Source organism: Lissotriton helveticus, chromosome 8 (genome assembly GCF_964261635.1).
Source record: "Lissotriton helveticus chromosome 8, aLisHel1.1, whole genome shotgun sequence".
NCBI lineage: Eukaryota > Metazoa > Chordata > Amphibia > Caudata > Salamandridae > Lissotriton > Lissotriton helveticus.
The window spans coordinates 258,279,272-258,295,378 of NC_136069.1; the positions used below are offsets into that span (position 1 = coordinate 258,279,272).

The 16,107-nt window shown below is 49.1% G+C and overlaps 1 protein-coding gene across 2 annotated transcripts in view; it reads left to right on the forward strand.

Annotated features, from left to right (window-relative positions):
• Window positions 1-16,107, forward strand: part of DYNC2H1 (dynein cytoplasmic 2 heavy chain 1) — a 1,763,151-nt gene that overhangs the window by 1,306,538 nt on the left and 440,506 nt on the right. For both annotated transcript variants that reach the window (XM_078657019.1, XM_078657020.1), the window contains exon 69: window positions 4,244-4,387. In XM_078657019.1, coding sequence (XP_078513145.1) covers window positions 4,244-4,387 — 144 coding nt within the window. The remainder of the gene's footprint in view (window positions 1-4,243; window positions 4,388-16,107) is intronic.

Sequence of the window (16,107 nt, forward strand, 5' to 3'; positions counted from 1 at the left end):
TCGCAGAGTGTGACCCCGTGAGTCGAGTAGGCAACGGAGCGAGAATTATCGAGTCCGTGGAATTTTGAGCCCGAGAACCGCCGAGGCGGGGAATCGAACCCTGGTCCACGGTCGATCTCAGCTTCCGGGTCTGCTGCCTCTAACCACTGAGCCACGCTTCTCCACTCAGGTGACTACCTCACAAAACTAAGTCTTTTTGTAATCGATAATTTTGAAGTGTCCACAGTATGTTTTGGGCCATTTATTGTCGCTGGCTCTAGGAGTCACCACACAAGTGAGGTACCATTTTTATCGGTAGACTTGGGGGAATGCTGGGTTGGTGGAAGTTTGTGGCTCCCTGCCACAAACTTCCACCCTGCGTTCTTTCTCAAAACTGTACCTATGTTTCCACAATTGACACACCTCTAGCCCACATGTAATCCTCCTGTAAAAGGTGCTTGTTTTACCAAGGGACTTATGACCAGAGAGGATCCCTAAGGGCTGCTGTATGTATTGTACCAACCTCAAAAAACCCTCACCAAACACATACACTTTGCCATAGCAGACTGTGTGTTCTGGTGCAGCTAAAACTACAGAGTCGATATGGCACACATGTCTACAAAACACTGCCTGTGGCATAGGTAAGTTAACCCTCTGGCTGGCCTTACAGGCCTAAGGCAGGGTGCACTAAACCACAGGTGAGGGCATAGTTGCATGGGCAATATGCCCCTAGAGTGTCTGAGTCCATTCTCAGACATTGTAAGTGCAGTGAAGCCATATTGAGTACATGATTAAACCCAGATCGGCTGACTGGGGGTGAGTGTTTGATTTGCTCAAGCGCTCCGTCCATCATCCCCTTTGGTATGACTTTGTTCGCCCTAAGTTGGCAGGGTATGCCCAGACGTGGGTCCCTTGCTCACTTTGCCACTGGATTCAAGCTATCCTGGCTGAGGACGGATGATTAGCCAGAAACCGGTCCCAGGATGTTTGTTTCCGGTGCAAGGAAGACATGGCTAGGCAGTTCGGGCTGGACTGTTCCCATGACCCACATGGTCAGACTGATTTGCACATGGCCATGTCTGAACTGGGGTGGTGGAGTGAGCTAAAGAATGATGATGGATTAAACCCAGATCGGTTGACTGGGGGTGAGTGTTTGATTTGCTCAAGCGCTCCGTCCATCATCCCCCTAGGTATCTCTTTGTTCGCCCTAAGTTGGCAGGGTATGCCCAGATGTGGGTCCCTTGCTCACTTTGCCACTGGATTCAAGCTAGCCTGGCTGATGATGACTGATTAGCCAGAAACCGGTCCCAGGATGCTTATTTCCGGTCCAGGGGAAGACATGGCTTGGCAGTTCGGGCTGGACTGTTCCCATGAGGCACAGGGTCAGACTGATTTGCATATGGCCATGTCTGAATTGGGTAGTGAAGTGAGCTAAAGAATGATGATGGATTAAACCCAGATCGGTTGACTGGGGGTGAGTGTTCGATTTGCTCAAGCGCTCCGTCCATCATCCCCTTTGGTATTGCTATATTGAGTACATGGGCTGGGAGTTTGTCACTATGAACTCCACAGCTCTATGATATATTTACTGAATGCCAGGAAGTCTGGTACCAAACTTCCCATCACAATAAACCCACAGAGATGCCAGTGCTGGGTTTATTCTAAAATGCCCTCAGAGGACATTTTAGAGATGTCCCCTGAAAAACGACCGACTCTCTAGTGTGCAGCTCTCTGGTCTGCACCAGACTGCCACAATCAGACATGTTTTTGACCCCCTGAGGTGGGAGCCCTTGAGCTCTCGTGGGTCAGGAACAAAGCCTGCTTGGGGTGGAGGTGCTTCTCTCATTCCCCCAAGCAGGAACTTCATTCAGGGGGATGAGCTGCAAAAGCTTCCTGCTTTTTGTTATGCTAGCCAGGGCCTCTCCAGCTAGTGGAGATGCCCGTACTCTAACCACGCCCCACTTTTGATGGAAAGGTTGGCAGGAAAATTAGTAAGCAGGAGAGGTGTGTCCCCTCTCAGCCAGAACCACCCCAAAGGTGTCCCAAGCTGAATTGATTGCTTCCTTAGAAAATCCTCCATGTTGGATGGAAGGATTTTAGCCAATCAGGTTAGGCACCCCAAAGGGAGGGGACATACAAAGGGTGTAGTCACCATAAAGGTTAGTAGCCCATTGGCTAATACCTCCCAGTACATGTAACACCCTAAATTCTGTATTTAGGACCACATTCTAAACCATGATCCTCAGATTCCTAGTGACCTAAAGAAGGACAGAAGAGCAGTGCAGCAGTGAAGACTCCGAACGACAACTGATTTGGCCCCAGCCCTACCGGTCTGCAGCCCTCGAAGAAACCTGCTGGAAGACGCGACTCGCCCTGCAGGTCCAGTGACCTGCACAACCCTGGGCAGACAGCCTGCCTTCCCTAAACACCAAGAACTCCTGAGGACAGCAGCCCTGTCCACAAAGAACTCTACAACAAGGACCCCCTTTCCTTATGGAACTGCAAGTCCTGTCCACTCTGCACCCGACGTCCACGCCGGAGTCTGAGTGGCCCTCTGGTCCAGTGAAGTCTCCACAGCGATCCTGACCTCAAAATCATCAGTGGCTGACCGCTCCTGGACTGCATGAAGAAGCCTGCAGCCTCATCATGAAGGGTCCTTGTGACTGCGACTGGCAAAGGCACCCCTGCATCCTCAGCCCCCAGCTTTGGAGAGCCCAGCCGACGGTGCCCAGGCCTCTGTCCATCGACACCTCCTCTTACCTTCCCAGCTGTTGATCATCTTCATCCAGCCTCCTGGTCCTAGCCTGCGGCTACTTTGTTGATCCCGAAATCTTTCATGCAGTTGTATTGGGCACCCGATGCTGATTTGCACCCTGCCGCCTCTGTACTGCTAGTGATGTATGGTTGGTGCTGCTTTGTGGCCCCCCATGCTTGCTTAAACCCGCGGGGCCTGTGCCATACAACAGCAGATACCTTCCTGCAACCAGCACCTCGTTGAGTGCCCCCAGTCTCCATTGACTAACATTGGGCCCAGTGACCTCTGGACCCGGCCTCCCCAGTGCCGCTGGTGGTGCAGTTTCTACTTTGATCTGACCCTTGCCCAGTGCTGGTCCCAACCCCCTAAGACTGGGTTCATAAGAAGTGTACTTATCCGCTATTGTGTATAACTGTTTTCCTTCCATACCACATTTATAAGTTACTGCTACTGTTGATTGACACCCTAAAATATTATCATTATTACTGCATATTATTTCTGTTGCTCATTGCAAAACATTCCTACTGTACTTCAAAGTATTGCTGTTTTTAAATTGATACTTACCTGTTGCCGAGTCCTTCTTGGTTCTAAAATAATAGTAACAAAGTCATATTTTTTTAACAAAACAGTTGGTCTTGAATCTAGCTATTGAATGTGTGTAATCATGTATTGCCTGAGTGTACAATAAATGTTTAACACAGACCTCTGATAAGCCTAACAACTCAACCATACTACCACATGGTCTACTTTAACCTCTGTGAAACCTCTGGGGATCAACTGGACTCTGTGCACATTATACCTTACTTTGGTATAGTATATACAGAGCCAGCTTCCTGCATTCTTCTATTCCAGACTTGTACTTTTTCTCTTCCACCTCATATTCGTTGGTGGTAGTAAAACCCTCAATATGAGATGTACCTTTAATTTACTCAGCTAGAAATGATTTGTGAATCACGCCCCTAAAAAGGTATTGATTACAAAGGAGGGGGAGCTACTAAAAGGCAGACGACTTACGATAGAGTCTAGCAAAGAATATCTGTGCCTTTGAGTGACGTGAAAAATGTGTGGGGAAAGTGAAATGATGTGGCGGCTTTCGCTTGTGTAGCACGAAATGGTAGCCTGTGATAACCCTTCTTAGTAGAAGCAATAGCAGACCATAGTGTCGCTGAACCCGTTCCAGGACCAACCACCCCAGGTTTTTATTAATTATATTTTTAAATAATAATAATAACTTGTTTTAATGTAGGGCTTCATTACCGCACTATGCCCGCCTCTAGTGCGGTAAAAAAACCTCAAAAGGGTGTTATTAAATTGTATTTAATTGTGCATGTACTGAGGTTTACGCTCACACATGCATCCTTTGCAGTTTGATGCCAGTGGGAGTCCGTTTGAGCAGGACAGAACGAGTGACGTGCATAGATTCATGTTTTTCTCGTTTGAAAGTTGCACGCGGTGAGCATTAGATGGCGCCAGGCCCCTATACCTCATTTTGATTTTTTCCATTCACAGGAACGTGATGCCTATCTCCCTCTGGCGGAAAGCGGCAGCAAGATGTACTTTATTATTTCAGACTTGTCCAAAATTAATAACATGTATCGTTTTAGTTTGGCGGCGTTTTTGAGAATTTTCCAGCGGACTCTTCTTAATAAGCAGGTGGGTGACGTAATGCATGGCAAGATTACCGCAGGAATGCTTAAACTCTGTTATTAACAATATTCATTGCTCTCCGCGAATGCTTTTAAATAATACCCGTTATTTTTCAGAGTTCTTGTTTCCACAGATTTGCCATTGCATAGCACAGTCTTTAAAATGTAATACATTTTTTTATTAACGTACTCAATAGCAGTATTCATATTCATATTCGAACCTGTGACATTATGATAATGCACAGATCTCTACAGGGGGTGCATAAACCCCGCAAAGTTCAAAGTCAACGTGCACGTCAACAGCACCTCTTAAGAGTGTATATGAACATGGGATATAACAGTTTTGTTACGTTTACTAGTCATTTGTTACGTTCGGGGAATAAACAGGGCCGCTGAAATTGTGTGATTCTGCTGCGTTTTCGCAAAATTATAGAATCACAGCATGTGTCACATATTATATCATCTGCACATTTTAGCAGAACAAAAATGTCTCTAGCTCAAACGGCACAAAGGTTAACGTCAGGGCAGGGTCATGTGCAGGGGCGTAACACAGGCCCCCGCAGCCCCCGCGGTGCGGGGGGGGGGGGGGGGGCGACGCCCCAGGGGGCCCCTCTGCGGCCGTGGAGCAGCTAGAAAGGCCCACAGTGTAAAGGGGGCTAATGGTTGAGCAAAACCTAGGGACACACACAGGCTCTATAAGGAGAGACAAAGTGCCATGAAGTTCGGAACTGGGGAGGGGAGGCACGGGGAGGAGGAGCCCTGTGTTACAACTTGGCCATGGCGTCAGAAGTGGGGAGTGGGGACGTAAGGGCACGTCCTGTTGCCAGGGCGTGGAGAGTTACATTTTGTAGGGATTTGGGCGGGGAACCAACTGAGAGGTAGAGGCTGGCTGCAGAGCTCACTGGTTTGCGGGCGGCAGGTGCACAGGAATTATGGTGCTCGGCTGGCTGGCAGCACAATAGATTGCACCTTTAGCCGGGCCGCCTGTTGCAGTGGGGCTAAAATATCTATGGCTGCCACTGCCCCCTGCCAGTAAATAATTATTTGGGAGGGAGGGCGAGGGGTGAGAGAAACGTAGACCAGAATTGTTTTGTGTGTGAAAAAGGCCGCTTTATTAGGAAACAGGTGCACATTACAATTATAAAACCTTGGCAACGCCTTACAAAACTATCTCTCACTAAATAGATAATTAACTACAAACCCCGCCGCCCACCCCCTCCCCTAAAATTCTTTGACCCCTCCCCCACCCACAATTCAGCATTACAACAACATTATAAACATAACATCATCAATAAACATTACGTCATTAATTCAATCATTACGTCATCAATTAACCCCTTATTCATCAAAACCCCAATCACATATTGAAAGCCAGGCCCTCTTTAACCATAAACCCTGCCTGACCCTTCACTCCTGCCAATACCCCCCAAAACCTGAACGGTCAAACAATGACCAACTTCCCCTGAACCTGTCAATCAAAGAATCAATCCAATACCCATCAAACAATCTACCATAAACAGCACCGGGGCAACCAAAAACCCCGCCAGCACCTGTTCCTAGCGACAATACAAATCACAAGAAAGACCCCGCGCACACCTGCATCTAAGAAAACAGCCTTTTGAATTAACCATAAAGGAGAGAAAATTGTAACGGACAAAAATTCGGAAAAGAAAAAAAAAAACCAGGAGATGAAAGATAATATTAATAAATGGGAGGGAGGGGGGGACAAAAAACGCTACAGCCCTCCTAGCCACCAGGTCACCAAACCTAAAATGGTGGCTAGGGGGCGGGAACAGGGAGGTTTACAATTGGGCTGGCCAGTCCTACTAGGCCAGCCCAAATCCAGAACATTCTGTCCTCTACGTAATGTAAAACCCCTCGCGCCCTCCCAAACAGCCCGGGGGAGGAGACCTCCCTTCGGTCAGCTCCCTCCCCCAAGCCCCCCTTGGGAGGGAGGGCGAGGGGTGAGAGAAACGTAGACCAGAATTGTTTTGTGTGTGAAAAAGGCCGCTTTATTAGGAAACAGGTGCACATTACAATTATAAAACCTTGGCAACGCCTTACAAAACTATCTCTCACTAAATAAATAATTAACTACAAACCCCGCCGCCCACCCCCTCCCCTAAAATTCTTTGACCCCTCCCCCACCCACAATTCAGCATTACAACAACATTATAAACATAACATCATCAATAAACATTACGTCATTAATTCAATCATTACGTCATCAATTAACCCCTTATTCATCAAAACCCCAATCACATATTGAAAGCCAGGCCCTCTTTAACCATAAACCCTGCCTGACCCTTCACTCCTGCCAATACCCCCCAAAACCTGAACGGTCAAACAATGACCAACTTCCCCTGAACCTGTCAATCAAAGAATCAATCCAATACCCATCAAACAATCTACCATAAACAGCACCGGGGCAACCAAAAACCCCGCCACCCAGAAAGGTAGGAGGGGGAGGGAAACTACACCACCTCCCTTTCTGCCCCCCCCACCGGAAAACGAAAAAGCAAACCAGACCAACCTTAACGGTGCATAGCTAGCGAACGCGCCAAAACCTCACGTAACTCCAATAAGTATAAATCCATGCCCACTCTGGACAGGTGAACACCATCATCTCTGAAGAATTCCACAGTCTCAAACTTAATTTCCCTATGGGAAATCCTGCTAAAACCCAGACCACGGCAGCAGCGCGAAACCTCTGAGTTTACCTTCTTCCTAGCCCGGTCAACCGCCTTGGGGTTGACCGCTCCTCTCCAGATCCTACGTGGAATTAACTCAGTCCAATATACATGGCACCCGGCCCAAAGTTCCTTGATAAGGCCCAAATCCTTCTTAATAGCACGAAGTAACACCACACGTTTTGTAGCACAAAGGTCATTTTCCCCCAGATGGATGACCAGAATATCAGGACACAGCCCACCCACCATATTGGTGTTAAGACAAGGGATTAACTCTCTCCAGAGCATCCCACCTTTCCCCTTCCAAACCACATTGAACATACTAGCGTTAAAACCTAGAAGCTCTCCAAAATAACTCTGAGCTGCCTGGACTCGGGCCCACTTCACGAAGGAATGCCCAACTATCCAGACCGTCACCACCGGAGAACGAGGCCCAGCAACAGAACCTATAAAAGAAAACAGAGTTAGAGCTCATGGGAAGGAAGATGACGCATGCGCCTCCTCCGCCTGACTTCTCACGTAGCGCTGAAAGCAGTTTGAAGACCAACGCCCCAGCCTCATGATATCCCTTTGAGTCCAACCTCTGTTAAAAGCCTCAGTTGCAGCCCCAATCCGGAAGGAATGTGTCCCATATAAGCTCCCATCCAAACCCAGATGTTCCAAAGCTTTGCGCAGAACCATGCGTAATTGGTATGCTGTAACCAGGGTGCCATCAATATGTTGAAATACTAGAGCATCATCACCACCCCTGCATAAAGAACGCCAGCGCCGCGTCAGCAGCAAAGGGCAAGTAATCCTAGGAGCACGTGCTTGCAGCCACACACCCTTCCCTTCTTAGTCTGATCAGTGTTAGAGCTGGCTAACCAAATGTGCACCCCCTCATCAGAACAGAAAACATCCCGCCAAAATAGGCCACACTTGCCTTTTGAACCTAACAACTCTGAAACCCTAAAAGCTCCAAAAAACATGAAGGCCATTAACATGGAAAATAATCATGACTCAAAGTCATCTGAACAAACCTCAGGGAGAACAGTTATTAATCGAGCCAGGATCTGCCAAGACAAAGGAGCCCTAAGTCTACTGGTGTGCCCCTGTTCCCTGGACCAACCCTCGAGCATTCTCCTGCCAATCTCCCCCGCCGACGGAGGATAACCCCATAATAACTTGCCCATAAATGCTATCCCCGCTAATTTACCGGCAATAGTCACCTTAGTAAGCCCTTTGTCCATGAGGTCTAAGATGAAATTCACTACATCCTCCGAACGACGCCAAACCTCCTCACGCCTACAGGCGCCAGACTCCAGAAATTCCCTCCAGGCCAGAGAATAAGCAGAACGCGTAGACACAGACAAGGAACCCACCACCAGTTGTAAGACCCGACGTTGCCTACGTGCCACAGATGAAACGGCATCGGTGTCGGTGTTGGGTCTGCCTCCCTCGCCAGTCCACGGAATCTGCCCCACTGTGAACGAGACAGAGCATCCGCAATGTCATTGTCCACCCCAGGAATGTGCAAAGCACGAAAGTGAATATCGTGTTTCAAACAACCCAGCACAAACACTCTCATGAGCTTCAAGACCTGTTCGTGCCTGGCAGACTGTCGGTTAACAATTTCCCACCACAGCCATGTTGTGCACACGAAAAAGCACTTTCTTATGTGCCAAGACCTCCCCCCACAGTGTCAAAGCCACCAGCAAAGGAAAAAGCTCTAAAAAGGTAATGCTGCGGCCACCATTCAACCACTCATCCGGCCAACGTTCCGCACACCATCTTCCATTCCAGTACAAACCAAAACCATCACTGCCAGCTGCATCTGAAAACATTTGCACATCCCATTGGAAATCAACGTCCCTGAGCAAAGGAACACCATTAAAGGAAGAAAGAAAAATCTCCACATTCTCAAATCCTCCTTGACTCCAGCAGACAATCGAACCCTATGGTGCGGCAAATGGTGACCAGCAAGAGCCCTGCCTAATCTGCGACAAAAAGTCCTTCCTGCTCTCACGACCCTACAAGCAAAGTTAAGATGGCCTAGTAACACCTGAACCTCTTTCACCAACACTTTCCGTTTTGCTAACATATCGTCCAGCAAATCCAGCATCTTCAATTTCTTGTCCTCAGGCAAGCGAACCCGCATTGCCACCGAATCAAGTTCAATCCCCAAAAAGGACAAGACTGTGTCAGGACCCATAGTTTTCTCGGGAGCCAAAGGGACTCCCAGATCCTCCATGAGCCCTTGGAAAGTGTCCAGAGCAGACTGGCACTCCGCGGAGCCCGGGGACCCGACAAAGAAAAAGTCATCGAGGTAGTGCGTTACCAGTGAATGACCAGACTGATGAATAAAATACCATTGTAGAAAAGTACTGAAGCACTCGAAAAGAGAACAAGATATGGAGCAGCCCATCGGCAAAGCCTTGTCCACATACCATTTTCCTGAAAAATGGATACCCAGGAGACACCAGTCGTCCGTATGGACAGGCAGCAGCCGGAAAGCAGACTTTATATCACACTTGGCCATCTCAGCAGCTGCGCCCGCGGTCACAACAAGTGACATGGCGACGTCAACTGAAGAGTAAGAGACCGCAACAGCATCTGGGTCAATAAAATCATTGACCGACGACCCTTCCGGCCACGATAAGTGTTGTATAAGCCTGAACTGTCCCGGATCTTTCTTCGGGACCACTCCAATAGGTGATATTATTAAATGAAGGATCGGCCAATCGTGAAAAGGGCCAGCCATCCTCCCTTCCTGCACTTCCTTATTCAACTTGTCTTGCACCACTGTACTATGCTCAGATGCAGATTTCAGATTAGCAGACCATCTTCTATGTCTAGGACCCGTGTAACCTAACTTGAAACCAAATTCAAAACCATCCAACAATGTTTGTTTCGCAGCTGCATTATCATAGTCACTAAGGGCAAGGCGCAACTTCTCCAACCTAACCGGTGTATGAGCCCTTGGACCCAGAACCCCGATTACCTCTGAATCCCCTACCACCTGCAGAATGTTGGGAAGTCCCCGAACCCCCTGCACCTGACCAGTTCCCCCCACTTGGCCTCTGGATCCCAAGCCATTCTAGCCCTGAACTCCTCATCATATTGAGACCAAGCAAACCCCCCCCCCAGTAAGCTGCGCCTTGCGAATTACATCCATGTATTTAAAAAGGGACACGCTGCGCTCTGGGAATTTCTCACAATATACACTGGCATATATTAGGAAGGCAGCTGTCTAATTCTCGATGGTTAGGGGAACTCTAGGTCGTTTTGCCAACTCAAATTCTTCTTCCTTGGACCCTTCTCTGGACCGTACTTCTCTGTGTAGTAACTTAAGTATTTCCACATACTCACCCTTCCAAATTCTTTCTTTTGTACTCAACATCAAATGAGCCCCCAAAGGCTTTGTAACTCCCATATAGGGCAACTTTTTGATTTTCAACTCTTTTACTTGCCACTGGCTCTTTAACACTACCTGAAGGCTCTGTAGCAGTACTATTGTCAACTTTACCTGCAGTGTCCAGCACGTCATCCGTGCCCACCGCGGTGTCTTTCACATAACGTCCCTTTACCAACCGCCCCTCCCCCCTCCCAACAGCCTCATTCCCACCTGTGCCCACAGACACCATAATTGGTTTGGCCTGTGCAGCTAACTGCTCACCTGGCAACAAAGACCACTCTTCCCGGCTCCGCCTGTGATGCCGAAACCACTGTGTCACGTCATGGAGGCGCCCTGACTGACGGGCCGCGTTCTCGTCTCTCCTTGACTTGTTTATGCACCACTGGAGCCTGAAAAACACTTTCAACAACATGAGAGGGCACCCCCCCTTTCCACGTCCCTCAACTCTCCTTCTTCGGGACTCTCTTCATCGTAATCCAGAACCACTGAAACAGGTTCATCAGGAAACATCACACCACGGGTCTTACCGAACCCAACATCATCCATATTACATTTAAGATTATGTGTAGAAATTCCCTGAGGGGGAGCAGACTGTACACGCCCGTACCTCCCCTGGCGCTGACTCTGCGGCTCCATAGCCGCCGGTAAGGTAGGGCACCTATACCTGCTACTCGGTGGGGCCAGCGGGGTCACGCCGGACCCTCGTGTGCTGGCCGCGGCGGGTTCCGGAATCAACCAGAAGGCAACACATCACCACGGGTCTTACCTAACCCGATATCAACAATATTACATTTTAAAGTTTTTGAGGAAACTCCAGGAGGGGGAGCAGACTGTACCCGCCTGTACCTCCCCTTGCGTTGACTCTGCGGCTCCATAGCCGCTGGCAAGGTAGGACACCTATACCTGCTACTCGTTGGGGCCAGCGGGGTCACGCCGGACCCTCGTGTGCTGGCCGCGGCGGGTTCCCTCGGTGGAACAGAGAGGGCCGCGCTAGGCAATCTCCTCGCTTCACCTTGGCGAAAATGGACTGGACCGCGCCCTGCCAAGTCTGGACCGCCGCGCCTATCCCTGACCTGAAAAGGAAAAGTTTGGACTGGTGTACTAGGGTCCCTGACTACAACTCCTGACGCGGACCTCCTCCCTTGCATATTATCACCCATAACCTTCCCTTGCAACCTAACCAAAGAACATCCGCATTCAAAAAACCAAAATCAGCGCCAGAGACTGAACCCCCTTCGTCCTTTTGGGTCCATTCCCCCTCTCCCCTGGAACCCCCCCCCCACTGACAATGCCACCCCCACAGATGAGCCAGGCGTGGAAACAAAAGGGGCTTCCTAAATTATCCTCCATCTCATTCAGAACCCTAACTGTATTGGCACCACACAACACTGGACCCCCTTGCTGTTCCAAACCCTCAAAACCCTCTAAACCCCCTGAAAAAGCCTGCCTGTAGCATTCTGTTCAGCAATAGGCATCCCTGGCACAAAATGCTCTGAAGGTGTAAACAATGCCCCCTCCTCATTGCCCAATAACCATGTGTCTCTAATACAATAGGTCTTGAAGGGGTTAATGTCTGCCCCACCGGCTCCCTCAACGGCTGTCATGACTCCCGAGATTCTAACTGAAGGGAGCCTCTCCTCACACTGCGCACTGCCCGTCATCTCGCAGGCTCTGAAAACTCCCCATAACCGGGTCAGGGGCGGAGCGCTTCCCACTCGCTCTCCGCCCCCCTCTTGTCGGTCGCCTTCGCAGCAGCTGGTGCTGCCGAGCCTAAGGTGTGTACACTGGAAGCCCCGCCCGCCTGCACAATCAGCGCGCTTGACACCGCGCCTCCCGCCTCCCTCCCCAGCGTCACGGGAACAGCAGACACCCCCGGAGCTTTCCCCCACCTGAAGCGCCACTCGCGCTGAAGCAGTAGGGACCGGGCGCGCCTCATGCGCACCTGTAGAATTAGCGCCAGATACCGCTGGCGCTCCCTCCGCCCCCAACACCACAACACGCCTGAAAATGAGGGGCCGGTCTCTTTAACGTACCTGCACAGAGCCTCTCTCCTTCGGCGATGAAAACGCCATCACCGCCACAGACACGCCAGCGGAGGCCTGGCGCTGGGGGCGCGCCGGCCCCCCTCCCACCATCAGTTCCGTGCGACCCGCTTGAGACAGAGCCTCATCGCTTCTATCATGCAATAATCCGCCATGTAAGCGATCCAAAAACAGCCACAAGAAACACTAAATAAAGCTACCCTAACACTCTACAATTAATCTCATACAAAAAACGCTACAGCCCTCCTAGCCACCAGGTCACCAAACCTAAAATGGTGGCTAGGGGGCGGGAACAGGGAGGTTTACAATTGGGCTGGCCAGTCCTGCTAGGCCAGCCCAAATCCAGAACATTCTGTCCTCTACGTAATGTAAAACCCCTCGCGCCCTCCCAAACAGCCCGGGGGAGGAGACCCCCTTCGGTCAGCTCCCTCCCCCAAGCCCCCCTTCCGAGCCGGAGGGCCAGTCGAGGGATCGTGCTGGAGCCTGTGTCTGACGGGAGGTACAGGCAGAGTGCGGCTGCTTCTCATCGCAGCTGTACAGGTCTCTGCAGTACGAATGGGCCCCTTTTCTGTCTTGGTATACAGACTCGAGCCTTTAAAAAAATGGAGTAAAGTCGAGACAACACCCTCAGTGAAGCAAAGAGCAGGACCACTAATGTCAGTCATGCGCAACAATTAAAAGTGCGCAGTAAGTCGTGACCAGTAAACAAAGACCGGAGCAGGTGCTTCTGTGGAAGGAGGTAGGCCCAAGCGAAGCGGGTAGTGTACAGAGCGTTGCTGGGATTTTTGGAATAGCAACTTACACTGCGCAAGCTAAGGCTGAGTGAGAGCAGGTGCTTAGCTGTTTGCCAACATTTTTTTTCATTTTTCATGACGGATATATTTAAAGGCAAGGTGACACTTTTCACAACTGTGTAAAAATGGCGCTTCATCTGTATTTGCAAGGCGGCCTCTATCGAGTAAAATCACTCACAATTAATGTTTTCAGATCAAAACAGTGCAACCTGGTGCGAGAGGGGGAGAGGGATAATGACAGAGAGGAGAGGGCTAGAGAGTGAGTGCATGAGAGAGGAGAGGGATAAAAAGAGACAGAGACAGGAGAGGGGAAAAAAGGATAGAGAGGTATAAAAAGAGACAGAGAGGGTAGATGGATAAAACAATAGAGAGGAGAGGGATAAAAAGAGGGAGAGGGATAAAAGATAGAGCGGAGAGGGATAAAAGGATAGAGAGAAGAGGGATAGAGAAAGAGCGTGTGAGAGGGGGAAGGGATAATGACAGAGGAGAGGGATAGCGAGCGCGTGAGAGGAGAGGGATAAAAGGATAGGAGAGGGCTGAAAGGATAGAGAGGGGAGGGATAGAGAGCGTGCGAGAGGGATAAAGACAGGAGAGGGCTAGAGAGTGAGTGCGTGAGAGAGGCGAGGGATAAAAAGAGACCGAGGCAGGGGAGGGATAAACGGATAGAGAGGAGAGGAATAGAGAGAGAGCGCGTGTGAGAGGGGGTGAGGGATAAAAATAGACAGGAGAGGGATAAAAAGATAGAGAAGAGAGGGATAGAGAGAGGGGAGAGGGATAAAAGGATAGAGAGGAGAGGGATAGACAGAGAGCGTGTGAGAGAGGGGAAGGGATAATGACAGGAGAGGGATAGAGAGCGAGCGTGTGAGAGAGAGGAGAGGGATAAAAGGATAGTAGAGGGATGAAAGGATAGAGAGGAGAGGGATAAAGAGAGCGTGCTTTCTATTTATATTTTCTGTTCGAAGTATACACCGATAAGTGATGAAAATACAGCTTGAAGTGGCTGCTTATTTTTGTCGGTGTGGCAAAGTGGTAGGTGGTGGGCCAGGCCACTGGGGGGGGCCCTCATTGTGCTTTGCAGGGGGGCCCCCTCAAGTTTCGTTACGCCACTGGTCATGTGGTGCCACCCCCTGGCGCGCAGAGGTGCTGCTGCTGCAAAAATTGCCGGATCCAGTCTGACGCCTGGGGATATTCTAAGTTAAGGAATCTGCAGCTAAACAATGTCTCTACCAGATACATCGTCACCGAAGGTAAGTAACTCGTAGGTTACTTGAATGTGGTTATCCCATACGCTTGGTGAGACTGTCGACTAAGAAAGCATTGTAGTGCCCGCGTAGGACTCCACTAACTCCTCAGCCAAACAGGAATCCAACAGATTTGTCTGCGTCACTACTTTCTCTCAAAGTTCGAATGCCATCTCCAAAGGCTTTGAAGAAAATTTGCATATTTTAGCAGCTTGGGTCGTTGCGCTTGAACCACATATGTTTGCTTACAAGCGGTAAGAAATTCAAAAGACCATCTTGTCTGCACAGCGATACCATCTCCCAGACCTGCTCACACCATTACTAAGCGTTGGGGCCTTCACCCATGAAAGGGCACTGCAAATGCAGGCAGTGTGATGTGTGTTTTTTTCACTGGAACGAAGGAATTTACAAATCAACATTTCACTGCATCTTTGAGCATTTTCTCAAATTCACTCTCTGTCCTTGTAACCTATTGTACATTGGCCAAACAACACAAAGAATAAGGATTCACATATGCCAGCATTGAAATCGCATCAGATGCAAGGTCCTCACTGCCCTTCTAGTGTCACATTTTTTAGAGTTTTTAGAACAGTGTGAGGATAACTTACGGTGGCAAGTGATCACCACCATTTCCACCCCTGAGAGAGGAGGCAACATCTAATCCCTATTAAACAAGGAGGATTTGCGCTGGATTCTACGTCTGGACACTATAAACACAGGCCTAAACTGTGAGCTAGATTGGACATCCTCAATTTAAATTGAACTCTCCTCATACAGAAAATGTATGGACTGTCAAATCTTGTTGCTGTTGCCTTTTTGGTTCTTTTTACAATGTACATAAGTGTTTATTGCATCGCCTCTCATTTTCTTATTTTACTGCCCTGAGTATTTTGATGTAAGTGTTCTTCTGCTGTTTTATTTTAGGTTTGTCAATATAATTTAAACCATTCCAAAATGGCACAAGTTACTCCTCCCTTTTCTGTCCTTTGGCCTAGTACATCTTCATTTCAGTTCTTGGTTTTTCCTCTTTTTCTATCGCCTTAACCGTCATGTTGCCAGGTCACAGTCTCACTTGAAAACTCATTGACCTGAATGGACTCCTCTACCAGCATGTCTCAATTTTGGGCCGATTCGAGCCAGTGAAGGAATCTGCCAGCCAACCTTGAGACCCAGACCCCACGCACTGAAAGCTCTTCCCATCGGGGGCTGATTGGAGCCACCCCCCTCCCCCTTGGGTATACAGCATATTTACAGTGCAGGCCAGTGCCTCTCACGCTACTGCACACTCTCTCTTTCACTAGTATTAGCCATTATGAGCGTGTTTAGTTTCTCTTTCCATTCTTTTTATGTACGCCATTCTCTGCAATCCTGTTCTTGAGGCTTGTCACCAGGACCATCTCCTTTAGCAACTGTATTACTCTTCGTAATGGAAGTAAGGTCTTATAAGTATTGCCTATGCCTTGTACTGGCTCATTTTCCTTTTTCTTACCTTCATTTGGATCACTGGTTCTCTATTATTTTTTCATCTCTCTCTCTCCGGCTCGTTGTATCCCTCTGAGTTCTTAT